The sequence below is a fragment of the Python bivittatus genome, unplaced genomic scaffold (genome assembly GCF_059951505.1).
Source record: "Python bivittatus isolate LINGU-HERP-01145 unplaced genomic scaffold, Pbiv_v1 ctg000330_np1212, whole genome shotgun sequence".
NCBI lineage: Eukaryota > Metazoa > Chordata > Lepidosauria > Squamata > Pythonidae > Python > Python bivittatus.
Window position 1 is genome coordinate 56176569 of NW_028277058.1, and position 16551 is coordinate 56193119.

At 40.1% G+C, this 16551-nt stretch overlaps 1 protein-coding gene across 1 annotated transcript in view; it reads left to right on the forward strand.

The window, feature by feature from the left end:
* IRAG2 (inositol 1,4,5-triphosphate receptor associated 2) overlaps positions 1 to 16551 on the forward strand; it is a 54303-nt gene that overhangs the window by 3996 nt on the left and 33756 nt on the right. The window contains exons 5-15 of the mRNA XM_025166168.2: positions 1058 to 1124; positions 2646 to 2804; positions 3821 to 3938; positions 5469 to 5519; positions 6156 to 6233; positions 7692 to 7748; positions 11960 to 12019; positions 12123 to 12187; positions 12295 to 12397; positions 13494 to 13607; positions 14416 to 14517. Coding sequence (XP_025021936.1) covers positions 1058 to 1124; positions 2646 to 2804; positions 3821 to 3938; positions 5469 to 5519; positions 6156 to 6233; positions 7692 to 7748; positions 11960 to 12019; positions 12123 to 12187; positions 12295 to 12397; positions 13494 to 13607; positions 14416 to 14517 — 974 coding nt within the window. The remainder of the gene's footprint in view (positions 1 to 1057; positions 1125 to 2645; positions 2805 to 3820; positions 3939 to 5468; positions 5520 to 6155; positions 6234 to 7691; positions 7749 to 11959; positions 12020 to 12122; positions 12188 to 12294; positions 12398 to 13493; positions 13608 to 14415; positions 14518 to 16551) is intronic.

Consider the following 16551-nt stretch of genomic DNA (forward strand, 5'->3'; position numbering starts at 1 on the left):
TGCATTCAAAATTATTAATAAAATGCAAATAAATTAGAATAATAATTTATGTATTATGGAAAATTTAGTGGAATGGGTACAATGTACATAAAAAGTGTTAGAAGTTAAGCCATATGCTTCCTGTCCAAGAGGAGTAGTCTATCAGTGATGATTATGTAAACTGCCAGCTGTAGAAGTCTCTCTCAACATATATACTGAGATTTATAGGTTCTTCTTTGAAAGTTTTTTTATTTCTTGAAATTTTAATACCCCTGCTCCTTTCATGGCAATGAATCTTGCTAAAGAGAACTCTGAGGCTGTCTAGCAGTGAAGGAGCTACGCTAAATGAGAATTATTTGATAAACTTGATTATCGTTGCTGAGATGGTGAATGAACCATCTTGCTCTTGTCAGACTGATCTTCTCAGTCCCAAGATAAAGCATCTGCCTTTTATGTCAAGGGCTCACCCTGTCATGGACCAGAGTCCAACTGTGTGTGGTTTTTTCTCATACCCATTGCATATGGCTGGTCAATATCAATATTAAGAAGATCAACAAACATACAGTCTGCAAGGTTTGGTAAAAAACAGTTGCAAAAGGAGTATGATTAACTAGGGTTAGAGAAGGTTTGCAAATATATGGGATAAAACTATTGAGAATTAGTGGTGGGGATGCCAAGAAAATAGGTTGTGGGAAATGGATGGTAGAATTTTCATTGGTAATGATGTGATGAGGCAAGCTGTGATTCCGAGAGGCAAGGAAGCATTATAGTGAGACCGTAGCATTTGCAGGGGAGAGTACCAGTTTGGGGAATATGAGGAAGGTCAGAAAAGTGAAAGTGTGATATCAGTCATGTAGAGCAGGGTTCCTCAACCTCAGCAACTTTAAGATGGGTGGACGTCAACTCCCAGAATTCCCCATGCTGGCTGGGGAATTCTGGGAGTTGACGTCCACCCATCTTAAAGTTGCTGAGGTTGAGGAACCCTGATGTAGAGGCAATAATTGCACTTAAAATACTTTATTGAGTGGTATACAATTTGTTTGTCCCTTGCCTTACAACAGAAAGCTTCTTTTTGCAGCGAAAAGGATGAACATAACCTCTGGAAGTCTAGAAGCACTTGGTGGTGATGTGTCAAGAGGAGACTTGTGAGTCCTGTTTTAATTGGTTTAGCAGCTGACAGGTTCAGATAGGGGTAATAACGGAAACTGGAAACTAAGACCTGTGATAGGAATTGTGTAGGAAAAATGGGTATATTGAGTCTTTAAAAGACTGGAAGGATGTGATAGAACACTTTGACTGTCTGAATGGCTGCCACACAGAAGAAGTTTAAACTGGTTCTGTGTTGTCCCACAACACAGTGGGACATGGGGGTGTGAAGTTGGAAAACAGAATACAGTTGAATGTCAGGAAGGGCTTCCTAATAAGACTAGTTCAACAGTGGAACCTCCCAAAACCCAGAGAGGCAGTTGGGTTTCTCTGTGTTGGATGTGTACAGACAAATGTTGGGCAGCCATCTGTTGGGGATATTCTAATTTGGATTCCAGCCTTGAACAAGGGTAGAACTGAACAGCTTACATGGCCTTTCCCAACTTTTCTGATTCTGATAGTCTTCAGAAAATGACTATAGAGAGGACACCTGTTCCATGTCTCATTCTGAAGAGTCCCTAGAGCAGGGAGTGTGTGTGTGTGAGCTGTGGGCCACCTATGACCCCAGAACAGCTTGAGATGATAAGACCAAGCTTTTCTTTCCAGCCAGAGGAGGAATTAAGGAATCTATTTATTTACTTGCAATGTTTGCAGACCACTCAGTCCAATAGACTTTGGGTAGCACCCAACACAGAGAAGAGCAACTGTCATAATGAAGCCCATAAAATGTGATGCTAGTAATAAAAAAATCAACAACACTGATGGTTGGCAACATTCATACTGCAACTCAAATGCTCGCTGAAATAAAATGGTCTTAAGACCTTCTCAAATGCAAGGGGGGTTCGGGCCAGACATACCTGTGGAGTATGTTCCATAGCAAAGAGACTATACTGAAAAAGCCTGCCTTCCAGCCCACACCCGTCTTCTCATGTGGGGGCACTACTCTTATTCTTGTGATGTTCAGATGGATGAATAGAATCATGCTGGACAGGGCAGTGCTTGATGGAATGAGAGTTTGGAGTAGAGTTAAAGGGGGAAATGGATGCCTTGCAGGGCACACCTTTAAACCCTTATCCCTAATCTTTCCCCAATCAGGCTGTGGCAAAATGGATCCCTTAAAACTTGCCAAGTCCTTCCAGTCCTTGGAATCCAACAAAATGCTTGCAGTCTCTGGCAGCAAGAAAGTTGTCTCTGTCACCCTAAAACTATCAGAGAATGCACAAGCTACGTTTGCAGATGTTTGTGGTTAGGAATGTTCACTCAAGTGATTGCACAGGACAAGCTTTTAGAAATGAGGGAATCTGGGTTAACAGTGGAGAGAAATAGCTGCATGTCTGATCCAGAGGGGTGTTCTTGCTTAGAGTTGTTGTTGGGTGATGGGAGCTTGGCTAGAAAAGGTTTGGATGGGGAAGAATTTTCTTAGCATTAGACACCTATCCTGCTGTTGGTCTCCTCCGTTAAAAATATGGAGAAATAGAAGAGGCAAATGATATAGTCCTTCTTGTGCTTACCTATTCCAGAGAGACATCTGACTTGATCACTTGTGTAGCAGATCTTCAGTTCAACAACCAAAAACTTCAAGAGGAAAATGCCCAGTTGAAGCTGGCACTGGATGCCATGGAGGAGACCAATAATAGACTGATGGAAGACAGTGGGGAACTGCGGAGTCAGATAAAAAGGTGCGATGCTTTTGAATTAAACAAAATAGTCTTGGTGGTGGTTTTGCAAGATTTGTTGTTGCTCTATGTAAAGAAAGTAGGGGTATCTCTACCAAGTCTTCTTCCTCCAACATGTTTATCATAGCCACCCGTGTGTATAGGATGAACACCCACAGAGCTGAGCTTAGTTGTCCTCTGCAGATACTAGTCTTCTATACGTAGAAGGAGATGAGAAATCTTGGCATGCACATACCTACCCAGAGTTTAATTTTCTTGGAGAGGAGATCATTGGAAACTAGCGTCAATATAAGGTTTAATCAAGATCTAGTATAAAATGAGGATTCACAGCCTTATCATTCCAATAAATTCTTGTTCAACATTGGATTTTTAGGGAACTTGGTGCCATAGGGTTTCTCTCTGACTCCTATGATCTGGTTGGGTTCTGTTATATCTTTCTTTTGGTTTGAAGTCATTGCATATATTAATATACCTGTGGAGGAAAATGTAATAAAGATGCAAATGAGATGCTCAGTTGTACTTCAAAATATGGAACTTGGCACTTTATTGGTTCTGCTAAGAGAATGATTCTGTGTAGATGGAAAGACCGGGTTCAAGAATTGTGTTCATTGTTAAATTTTGAAATGTCTTTATGTTGTAAAAATGAGAAGATAGAAAATATGTTTCTGTATGGTCTAGATTTAATAATATGTTAAAGGTTGAGCCATTCATATATTATTGTATAGACTGCATTAATTTTTAGTTCATTTTAATCACTGTATATATATTTTGTTTATTGTATGCCACTATTGTATCATTTTTATTTTGGTTGAGTTTCACTATATTTGTAATAAAAATATATTTATATATCACACTTACAGAGCCACCCATCTCACAGAACGTGACTCTGGGCGGTGTACAATAAAAAACACATCATAAATACTAACCATTTTTTTAAATCTACAAAGAAATATTGAAAAAAAAAATCTCACAGGATTCCTTGACTGCCCCAAATGCTCTCTTTGGTTTTGGCTTCTTAGTTTCCAGCAGTCTGTGAGCCAAGTGAAAACGTTGAAAGAGGAATTGGAGGAAGTGAAGAACACTCTCAATGCTGCTGAAGAAAAGAGGCAGACGATGACAGTCCAGAATAAACAGCTTGTAAGTTGACATTTGTGATTAGGAGTCTAACTTTGGCCATCTGTTACAATCCAAGTTGTGCTGCAATTCTCTGGTGCGTGGAGCAAGTGCAGAATCTACGTCTTGAATATACAGCTCAGGTTTCTGAAAAATGCCTGCTTTAATTGTAATTCAACTTCTGGTCTTCCTGACTGGAAAAGTACATTGGGAGTTGGGCACTTTGTGTGGTCTACAGCACAGTTCCTTTCTTTTGACAGTAGCCCAAGTCTCCCCCTCCCCCTTTATGTGCCACATTTTGTGCAAGATCACCAAAATCACAGCAAGTGATGGGCACTTCTTGGTTCACCCATGGGATATCACTGCTCCACAAACTGCAACTGCCAGTGGGTTTCCAGGTACAATTCAAGGTGCTAGTTGTCACCTGTAAAGCCTTGGCTATTTGAGTGGCCACCTGTGATCCATGGTTTCTGCCTATCCAGTAGGATTGGGTGGAATTGCTGTGGTTCTGGGTCCCACTGATTAACTAATGCCATCTATTGGGAATTAGTAAGTGTGCCTTCTTTGTTGCAATGTTTGCCCTCTGGAATAATATCCCCCCAGATATCTGGATGACTCCCACCCTGATGGTCTTCTAGATGTTCTTTAAAAACTTGGCTGCTCTTCCAGGCCTTGGGACAGGGTGGCTATGGAGCCCCTGTGGGGCGTGTTTTTGCAATCTATCTAGTCTGTCTTGTCCAAACATCTGTGGTTTCTTCCGTTAATTATTGGTTTTACTCTTTTCATATGTAAATCTCCCAGAGTCACTCTGGAGTCAGATGGCCTTTAAATCAAATAAATAAATGAACCATATTATTTGTGTGCACATATAAAAAATTAAAATTTGGGGGAAACAAGTATGGTTCCTGAGGTTTCAGGGGACCTGATTCAGAACCCTGTGATAATTGTTAAAAAAGTAGGCAACATCTGTGGAAATTGTAGAAGCCAGAGGTTTTTTTTTAAATTAAAATACATCTAAAAGTAGCCAAATTTAAAGAATGCAGTTGTTCCATTTACATTTTAAGCAAATTGCATTTGAAATCAATACACCAATTCAACTAAGTCTTTGAAATGTATCTATCTCTAAATGTTGTGATGAATTTTTCCTTTATTCAGCTTTCAGTATCATAAAATATATCAGACGATACCTGTTTTGACAACTGATGCACCATTTAAACAGTGGCAAAAGGATATATCTAAACTTGTATAGCACAAGAAAAATATAACGTATATATATTGCTGAAAATAATCATGCATTATTTGGGGGGAAATGGTTTGCAAAAATGAGTAGGGTGGATAAAATTGAATATAACAGTGTCTTGATTGGAAAAAATGTATAGATGTATTCATTTGGAACTAATATTTTCAAATGGATACAGAACAGGGAGGAAACTTTTGAATGATCAACTTCTTGGTCAAAACAAATTCATCTTAAGATAAAGCAGAGAATATTAATTTAGTAATTGTGTATACTTGTGATTGCTTCTCTTCCCCACTCTTTCTTTTTCTCATCAGGAAAAAGAGAATCAGTCTCTCATTCTTAAGATCTCTTCTTTACAAGAGGAGGTAAGAATGGGTGTGGATACTCTTTGGCTGAGTCATATGATGATAATTTTTTGCTGTGCAATAATAAGAATATAACAGTGCCGGATTCAATATTCTCCACCAAATTTATGGGCAGAACAATTAAGTGGATAATTTCCCCGAATTTCTCCAGGGGAAGAAGAAATTCTCCAAGAATTTCTCAAGGGCAGTATTTCCTATTAGTGGTGACATCCCCTTGCCGGTGTTCTTGAGTTCATCTGATCGTTGGAGGTGGCAGTGCAATTGATGTGTGTGTGTGTGTTTTTAACAAGACATTTCAATGAAGCTGCCCACACTTCCCAATCAGAAGAAGACTCATGGCAGGAGTTCAATAACAAGGTCTTCCCTTGGGATTGAATAAAAGCGTGGGAAGCTGCAGAATATCAGAGAGATGATGGTAGTACAGTGGAAGACCGAACAGTCACACATACATCTTGGCCTCTTGGATTCAACATGGGTGTAAGAACACCACACTCCACCCACAAGAATTTATCCCAAAGTACCTTCTTTTGTGGAAGGATTTCAGAAGCAAATGCTTTTTCATCAGATGGAAGGAGAATTTGTAGAAAAAAAGAATGCAGGAGAAATCAATAATAACAAGTATGTCCTTTAAACCAGAATATTAGAAATGCTCTTGATTTGGATGGTCTCCAGAAGAAGATTGAGGAGCTGTTCCAGACTATTAGTGAACTCCAAGTAAGTGGCTCCTACATTTTGTTTCAGTATGGAAGTGGCAGAGATTCAGTGCAATGCTTCAGATATTTAAAAGGTTCCCAAGCATCATAATCAAGTCAACTATCTTCTAAAGACCATGCAGTAGTTCCCACTCTAGGATTCCCAGATGTGCTGCATTACAGAACCCAATGTCCCTGATCACTGGTTATACTGGCTGGGGATGATCAGAGATGCAGCCTTACCAAAATCTAGCAATCCACAGTTAAAACTGATGGCATTAAATGGATGTGTGTTGTTTACATTTATAAGTTGGTGGAGGAACATCAGGGAACCTCTGAAAAAGCAACATATAAACATGAAGATTGTGATACTGTTTTTTAAATTTTAAATTATATTTTTAAGAGGCATTTGAGCTAAAACTTAACTAAACTTTGGCTCTGAGCCTTATATTTACATCTCATTTAGCAAATGTCACAGGTCAGAATTAGAGACGTGAACCTTAACATTGGTAGGATTTTCTGTCCCCATAGTATGAGATGGGTATGATGGAACTGAATCAAGGGATTATTATACCATTCTTAACTAGCGTTGAAAAGAACTTTCTCCCCAAAATTCTTGGTCAGTTCTGAGCTAAGTAATTTAATTGTTTTGATAATTTCCTTGTCAAGATTCTCCAGCATTTCTGCACAAAATAGGCAACAGCATAGAACATAATATAATCACTTAGAACATGTAAGATGTTTGCAAAGCATATTGGTGTGAGCCTCGAAATGTTAATGTGTGCCGGTCCTCTGGAACCCCTGGCATTGTTGTTTTGAAGGCTTTCCTCCGATTCCTCCAGCCACTTATGCATTTATACCCATTTTACTGGTGCTTCAGGCAGATCTGTTTGTGTGCACAGACCATCCCTTCCCTTGGAAACAGCAACTGGCTGCAGAGACGGGTGCTTATCAAAAAAGTCAAGATGGCGGTCGGGATGGTGTGATCTGTCCATTTTTCATGTGTGATGCACGTGACTAGGCATGGAAGTTCACAGAGTGATTTTGGGCTGCTCCCTCTCTCTCTCTCGACCCAAAGCCAGCATGGTGGTGTGGTGAAGGTGCTGGACTGCGGGTGTCACAACCCAAGTCCTAGTTCCCCCTCAGCCACAGAAGTGCCCTGGCGACTTTGGGCCAGTCCCTCTTTCTCAGCCCTGGATTAGGAAATGGAAAAACATCTATCAACCCTCACTGGACCAGTGTGGTAGATTATACAGTAGTCCATAACCTTCAGTGAAGTGGCCTTTATCCTCTGGGGCATTGATTTGGGTTAACAAATAACAAGGCAGTTCTTCTGCTTAGCCTTACTATCTTAGAAAGACCAAAAAGAAAAAAAAAAAACAAAGTGAGGAAGAGGGAAAGGAGAAAGAAAACAATTTTAGCATTGTTTTTTCCTGCTAGAATGCAATTTCGTTGTGGGTTTTTGTTCCTCTTCTCCTAGATACGAGCACACCTTTATGAAAGCACGGTGGGAAATAAAGACACAGCCCTCCTTAAGGTTTGTGGTTACTGGGTGGCACTGAAGACTTTCTGGCCAGGTTAATTTTGAGAAGGTTGGGTGTGGCGATGTTTCAAGGTATACTGGGAGGGACTCCAAGTAGTTCTCATTTAATGACCACTCAGCTACCATTCAAACTTATGACGGCGCTGAACAAGTGGTAGTTACGACCAGACCTCATACTTATGGCTGTTGCAGCATCCCTGCAGTCATGTGATCATGATTCGCAACCTTCCCTGCCTGCTTCCCACAAGCAAAGTCAATGGGGAAGCCAGCAGGAGGTTGGAAGTTGCAAGTCGCTGTCACATGAGGTCCTCGCTTAACAACCCATGCAGTCCTCGTTTAACACCAGCAACCGGGACTGCCAGAACTGCTGTAGCTAAGCAGCCCAGTCGTGGTTTTTCAACTTATGACCACATCGCTTAACGACAGAGTTTCCGGTCCCAATTAGCATCATTAAATGAGGACTACCTGTATATAGGACTGAGAGGAATATGTTCTTATGGGAATGAATTAGATATTGCTCTATAGGCTCTTGGCTGTTCCTCGCTATAAATTACTGATGGGTGTAAAGACAGCTGTGGAAGAGTTTGGGATAAAGTCAGCTGGTACAGGATGGCTTCAATCCCCCTCTTTAGGGTTTTGCATACCAAATGTTTGCAGTGCAGATGTTGGGGAATGCCATTGTTATTTGTTTGCATATTTATATAATGCCCGTCGCTGCTTAGAACAGATGAAAACGACATAAATTCTTAGATAATCAATGTACGTAACACAACAGGAATTAAAACACAGAACATTGAAACAAAAGCAACACCTTAAATAATAATACAGCAATGTATGAAAAATCAACCTATTAGTTGAGTAAAAGTCTTGGGTGCAGAGCCAAAAAGACCATTAAGTCGGTGCTTAGCATTCCTGACTGGGGAGGTCATTTGAGAGACAGAAAGCTAATATTGAAATACGTCACCACAGTGTTGGAGGGAATTTGGAGCAGGACTCTAAAGATTGTGTTGCTTTATGGGTGGGGACACAGAGAAAAAGGTGTTGGTTTGGATGTTGTGGATCTAAGCAGAAGGGGCTTGTAGGTTAATAACAGCTCCTTGAATAAATGTGGACCTCTGGAAAATAGATTTTAATGGATTTAGGCAAAAGGTGAGCAGTTAACACTAAATTGTGGTCAGCTTTACAAATGACACTAAGTTAGGGTTAGGGGATCATTTAGTGTAATCACCTAGAGTACTGCTCCTGCACTGAGCAGAGGGTTGGGCTAGTTGACTATGAGGTTCTATCAACTTATAACATTCTATAATTCTTTTATTAATAAATAGTGATTAAGGGAGCGGTTGACGGCATCAGATTAGAAACTGGGGTCTGAGAGTTCTAGTCCTGCCTCAGGCACAAAGCCGGTCACCTTGGGTGACCCTGAGCCAGTCTTTCTCTCCCAACTCTAGGAAGAAGGTGGCAATGGCAACTCACTTCTGAAAAACCTTGCCAAGAAAACTGCAGGGACTTGTCCACGTAGTCGTCAGCAGTCAACAATGACTCGAAGGCACTATATATATATATTTTACAGATGGAATTGTGCTTTCTTTGCTATCCTAGGCAGTGAAATAAGTTGATCGAGTTCAGGAAAGAACACACGTTGCAGCAACATCCGTTCTGAACCTGAACCTTTCCTTTTCAATATTGTGCACCAGCTCCTTGCCAGCTCTAGATGGTGTCATTTCACTCTGAGACCAAAAAAAACTTGAAGGAACCATTGTTTTATGAAAGATTCCAGGCGACTGAAACTCAGGACTATTGACTCGCAGGGCAGGGGTGGTGGTTTTTAAATGCAGAGCTTTAGTTTTTCCATTTTAACAAAGTTCTTCCAAGGCTGTTGTCTTTTGGAATTGTGATGCCTTCACACTTGGTTTATGCGTGGGAACCTTCCTTTCCGACAACATCACGACAACTCCTTTGAGCAGAGACAGAGGTCCACGCTAGATGGAATACAATGGGCAACTTTTTTTGAGCTGCACTCCAAAAATGAGTGGGTGGGGCCAGGAAAAAAATGTACATTAACTTCATTTTCCGTGCAGTTGAATGGCAGTTAATGCCTATAGCAGGGGGAAGCACCTAAATAGGCTGACTGGTTAGTACTAGATGGTAGACTTACCAAGAAATCCCAGGACTGTACGTAGGCTAGACGAGGGAGCCAAATAAGATCCTGCATTGCTGCTAAGGAAACTGCATGGTTGTGTCCGTGAAGCCACCAGGAGTCATGTTCAACTTGAAGAAGTTGTCACCTTGACAGTTAAATAATAGTTAATATTGTTTCTCTTCTCTTCTACATGTAATCATTTTCTTTCCTATCAATTTTCTCTCTTAAAAATTAGTTTGGTAGCTGAGGACGATATCTATAGATCAGTATCTCTTTATATATCTATATATGTATCTCTATCTCTCTATCTCTGTCTATCTCTATATTTTGAGGGGGTGGTCACACAGTCCTGGGACTCTGAGGTTGGTTTGTATAATTCAGGCACAGATAATGGGGAAATTCATCCCTAGAAGTAAAAGACTGGCTAGTTGGCAGCCCTACTTAGGGCTAGAGGCCTACAACTTTGCAACTCATCTGAAGTTTGCTGACCAACAGCTTTGGATTGAGGACTGAGCTCATTCAGTGATCAGAGAATAGAGGTTAGGATGAAAACACAGAAAATTGAAAGGTTAGAAGGAATGGAATGCCTGAAATAGCATGTGGCTAGGGAGAATTCTATAATATCTATCTATCTATCTATCTATCTATCTATCTATCTATCTATCTATCTATCTATCTATCTATCTATCTATCTATCTTACATAGCTGCCCATCTCATAACTGTTGCTTCTCCTGTCCTCCTCCTTACATTAGGCATTTGTGCTTGGACCCAAATATGATATGACAACCCTTGCAGCAAAATGTAATGCACTCCAGACAGAGAAATGACCCAGACTGTTGCAACAGGAAGCTACAATCTCTATTCTGGTTTGGGGACGGATCCTGCAAATGCGTTGGGCAGCTGTGCAAACGTAGGCTTAGAAGAGCCTATATTTGTGAACCTTTTCCCCCCAAAACCTTTGCTTTCAAAGACTCTGCTTTGCATAGATTTGTCTTGCCTTTCTTCCAAACACCTGCAGCTAATTTGAATGTATGTAAAAACCAAAAAACAAAACATCCTTAACCCTGCAGGGATAGTATCTATTTTGCAATAGTGTTTTGCAATGATGTAGCATCGTTCAACTTTTGTGTTTGTGTGGATCTCACCTGCGCTCCGATCACATCACATCTGTTTTGGCCTTTCCTTTCTTGTACTGAATGTAGAGGAAATGGGTGATAAGCCTCAATAGTAAAACAGAGTTGTCATATTCAGAAGCAATGTACATCTGAATATTGGATGTTGTGGTGAAAGAGTAGGGAAATCCTCCCTTTACTCCCTCTTGAGAGCTTCTTAGAGCAATGGCATTTTGGATCCAGATGGATTTTTTCTGACTGTAAGCATGTAAAAGGAAACGATATTCAATGGTCTGGTGGATGCTTTGTCCATGTAAGGTCCCAATCTCTGATTTCCCTTGTTAAAAGGTCTGGAGTAGCAGGAGCAGGGTAGATATTGATCAACAAATTCTAAGATGTGTGGGTGAGTAACCAGAGTAGTAGATGGAAGGACTGGTTTGACTTCAAGCTTCAGGTGCTAGGAGAACCTATTAAGTTGGTTGAACATCTGATTAACCATTAATCTTCCCAATTCTGCCTGTAATGCTTTCCCATCAAAAAGGTTTACCTCCACTGAGAATGTTTCCAGATTTTGAATCTGACTAGGAAATGAAAGTGTGGATGGAATAATTGTAGCTAAGCACCTAGGGGAAAGGTTTAAACCCTCGTTGTTGCTTTGTAAGTATCATCCTGTCCTATTCAGCTAGTGTGGCTGAGAAATTTGTTTAGGTAGCATTTTAAGGCAAACTTAGCCATTGGATTTCCCCAACATATGCACCAACTAGAGTACAGTTACTCTTAGATTGAGTTTACACATGCTAATCCCTAGTCAGGATTAACCAGAGTTTAAAAAATCATAGTTTATGGCTTAGTGTTTTGGGTGAAGCCAGTCAGGGGGTTTATTTAACAAAACATGGTTAATTAAAGCACAGCTTGGTGTAACTACCTCAATTTTACTCTTCAATCATTGCAGAAGGAACTGGATATACAAGAACTAAAGTCTACTCTTAAGGAGTACACCTCAGTGATAGAGGTACTGTTATGTTACTTCTGTGGGGAAGTAAGAAGGTACGGGGTTGTTTGTTTCTTGCTCATAGGGTCTGTTCTAAACATCTTTTTTGGGATCCCATCTGTAGACTCTGCGAATAGAGAAAAATAAATTGTTGAACAATGTTCAGCAGATGCAGCAAGAGCTGATCTCGTGAGTATTCTTAGAAGCCAAGAGAAAAGATGCAGCATTCTTGATCATGGTGGTTTTTGAGCTACAAATGTTTAACTCTTTAAATATATATATTTATGTTTTGCTAGGAATGGTATCAACTTTCCTTTAATCTACAAGTTCAACAGCAGCTTCCTTGAAGCAACCAATTCATTGCATTGTGAACTGGAACTTGCTCAGGAACCATCAGAGGTCAGAAATGGCTTTCAAAGGATGAGAAGACTAAATACAAATATAAAACTCTTAGAAGTACTTGTATGACCACTTTTAACTCCCATTGCTAATCCAGATATGGGATCCCTAAGGGGAGTGGGAAGGGAAGAGCCTTGTTCTATATTTCTGCCATGCAATATTCCCACTTATGTTTGTTTATTTTATTTATTTATTTATCATATTTATATGGCTACCCATCTCTCATAAGGTGACTCTGGGCAGCATACAACAATTAGAAAGAATAAATACATAAAAACAATTACACATAAAAAACTGTAAAAACACACAAAATAGGAAGGGATAAAAATAAGGGAGCCATCGCAAAATCTCCCCGGTCCTGTGGGACCCCCAGGCCTGATCACATACCCAGTCTTGAGGGACTTGCAGAATGTTAAGAGGGATGGAGCTAATCTCACTTTTGGGGGAAGAAGATTCCACAAGGCGGGCACCACGGCACAGAAGGTGTTAACCACAGTGCAGGCATATCCTGGCAATAGCACTGTTCAGCTGTGTCCCCATCACGTTGAGTTCATCTTATCCCCAGGCTCTACTCAGCAGTGGGAAAAGGCTCTTAGTTTGTGTTTTCTATGTGGTTCTGGGTGGCAATAGATGTATGGCTTCATCCTAGTTCTATTAGGAAAATTGATAGTCATTGCAAAACATACAGGTTTTCCAAGCACATGATGTGCTACATTTAAGCATATCATGTGCTTGGAAAGCCTGTATTTTTCAGATTTACATTTTGAAGTTCTCTTCCATGATCTGACATTAACACATAGTACAAACTACTTCGAATAGGAAAATATTCTCTTATAACATCACTGTATGTTAAAAACATGCAGTTACTTATTGCACTCTTAGAACCTTTGAGCTTTTGTAACATCTGAGGCATGTTAGGAGTTGTGCAAGAAACAAGTTTGAGGAAAGTTTCTTTGAAGTGTGTGGTAGCTCCTAAGATCTTTTCTCCTTTTTCAGCTTAACTGAAAAGCGCATGTTTATATTCAGTGCAGTCTATAGGTCGTATCTCCGATCAGAAGTACAATGTGAAATTTTCAAATTACTTTTTCTCGTGAAGATCCCTGGAATTGAATGGACAGCGCTTGATGAATCACTGGACAGAGAAGTTCTGCTGCTTCTTGGAGGGCCAGAGCGAGTAGGAGAAAAGTTCAAGGCCACTATTCTAAACTTGGTATGGAAAATGTTGGATGTGAACAATGAGAAAAATCAGACTTGAAAACACTTTTTCTAAATTTTTGCTAAATCCAACAAGACTTTTTTGCTGCCTTTCTTCCCATTTGGGTAACAACTTTTGGCTCCTTTTCATTGATTGATGCCATTGGTGGTGTCCAGAGTATAAAAGAAAATACATAGTATAAATGTTCCATTCTAAGGGTTCAGCCATTCCATTCCACTGAGGTAACATTGGGAGGCTGATGAAATTATGGAATTCCCTCCCCAGAGAGGCCCACCAAATATATCCTTATTCTTTTGCTTTTACATATTAAAGTTCTTTTGTTGTTGTTCTCTCAGGTATTTGCATGCATTTCTTTAATCATAATTGGTGTTTGTTTTGTAAGCTCTCCTGAAGGGTAGTACAAAAAATCTTAAATAGTCACTAAATCTCAGCTGCACCTGTTGAATCCTGCCTGCAGTCTTGAAGGGCATAGTGGGGACAGACAAGGAACAGAGAAAAGAGAACAGCAATAGGTTCAAGTGGCTTAAAGACTTCAAATGGGTGTTACCCTGCAATTACTTTATTGTTTCATATTACTCTGTATTGTTTGTCCCTGGGATTGGAGGCATAAAACCAAAGTAAGTAAATTAAACTCAGTTCTTAAATCGAAGCCTCCATGTGCTAGTCACAAGTCAAAGCAGATGTGAGAAAGACAACTTACCGCACCTCCAGGGTCCCTTTCAACCCAATGATTCCATTATGATAACCTTGGGTGTTTCCCAAATACTGAAATATAAACTCTGATCTGGCCCTTTCTTTACAGCAAGAAGAACTTTCTCAAATCAAAGATTTAGCAGGGCTGCCTCTTCTGAATGCTGCCGGCTCTGAATTGGATATGCAAGAAGCTTACCAGAAGAGCTTGGTGGTAAATAACCCTTGAATGGCAGGCAAGCATGCTCTTAGGTTGTCTTCCCTGCCGATAATCTCACTTGTAAACATTAGCTCAACTTTAATTCATCTGGTGCCCTTCAAATGTATTGGGACGTGAATTCCTAACAAGTATCCAGTTGCAGACATCAGATGGTACTAAACTAGTGAATGCAGAATAGGATCAGGCCTGTAGGCACATGTTGTGATTTTTGGTTATAGCATTCTGGTGACTGACAAATTAAGAAGTAGGCAACCTACAGAGCTTTGCTCTGTTTTGTGCATCTCCTGGAATTTCCTATTTGGTTAATGCCACAAAGTAAGTAAGACCAGTCAAGAACCAGGGTTTGGCTGGGTTCACACAGCATGCTAGGCAAGAGGGATTCCCACACAGGATTCTGTAGCTGCTTTTCTATAACGTAAGTTCTTGTGGAGAGCTGAGCTGATTTCCAGCTCAGATTTGATATAGTTGAAAGCACTGTGAGTCTGTAATTTCTTTTGTTTTGCTTTGGGATGCTATAGATCTATTTCCTGTTTGGAAATGATCGGTACAATTTTGAAAGCAGTGCAGTAATTACCAGGGGTTGGCGTGGATTTGTTAAGAACAAATCTTGCCAGTCTAATTTTTTTAATCAAGAAAATGTTCTTAATAGATTGTGGGAATGCTGTAAATGTAATATATCGTGATTTCATTAAGGCATTTGACAAAGTTCTTGACATGCAGATTAAAAAGCTAGTTAAGTGTAGGCTGAATGGCACAATATTTAAGTAGATACAGTATGTAAGTGGTTTGAAAATCATATTCAAAGAGTGCTCATCAGTGATTCCTCATCAAAATGGATGAAGGCATTAAGTGGAGTGGCACAAGGTTCTTCATACCTCTATTAACAATTTGGATGAAGAGATGAAGGGAATGCTTATCAGATAGATTATATAACATTGGATGGGATTGTTAATAACTTGGGATATGTAAATAAAAATCAAAGTGATTATTCATAGGTTAGAGAAATGGGCTTAGAAATATAGAATGAAATTTAACAGACAAATTCAAAGTTGTTCACTTAGGAATCAAGTGTACAGGTATGGAGTGGAAGATACCTGGCTTGGTAACGCTACTTCTTCTAAGTCTATGTTGGAATAATTATAGATTGAAAGCTGAATATGAGTCAGCAGATATGGCTGCTGCAAAAAACAAATGTGATATTTGGTTGGATCAAGAGAAATACAGTTTCCAAAGTGCTGGAAATAATTCTTCAGTTTATTCTGCAATTGTCAGATCCCACTTTGGATGCTATGTCCAGTTATGGGTATTGTACTTTAAGAGGGATTTGGTGAAAGAAACAAGTGGAAAGGATGGTAGAATGGATGATCAAAGAACTAGAAACTGAGTTCCACTAAAGCAGTGTTGTCCAAACTTGGCCACTTTAAGATGAGTGGGCTTCAACTCCCAGAATTCCCCAGCCAGCATGGCTGGCTGGGGAATTCTGGGAGTTGAAGTCCACTCAAAGTGGCCAAGTTTGGACAACATTGCACTAAAGGAAGTAAACTAACTAGCTATGTTTAACCCTGTGCAGAGGAAACTGAGGAAAGATAGGCTAGGTTTTTTTCAAATAGCTGTATTACTTGAATGAGGGATTTCATGGATTTAAGCTACCACAATGCAGATTCCAACTGAATGTTAGAAAGTTGGAAAAGCATTCTAATCATAAGAGTGTTTGACAATGGAAGCAATAACCCAGTTTTATGGTGGGCTCTCCTTCACTGGATAAATTCAAGTGGAGGTGAGACAGCCACCTGTTGTGGATTCTTTAATTGGATTCCTGCACTGAGCAGGGGCTGGACTCAGTGACCTTAATGGCCCTTTTCAAGGGTTTGATTCTATGGTAGGTATTTTTGCCCCACAACTTCAAATTCTGGGAGTTGAAGTCCTCTAAGGGGAATGCTAGCCTGATGGCTTTGCAGCTCCCTCTCAGTAGCCCAAAGAAAATGGGCAAAGGCAGGATTGACAGATGTTCCCTTCATCTGACAAAGC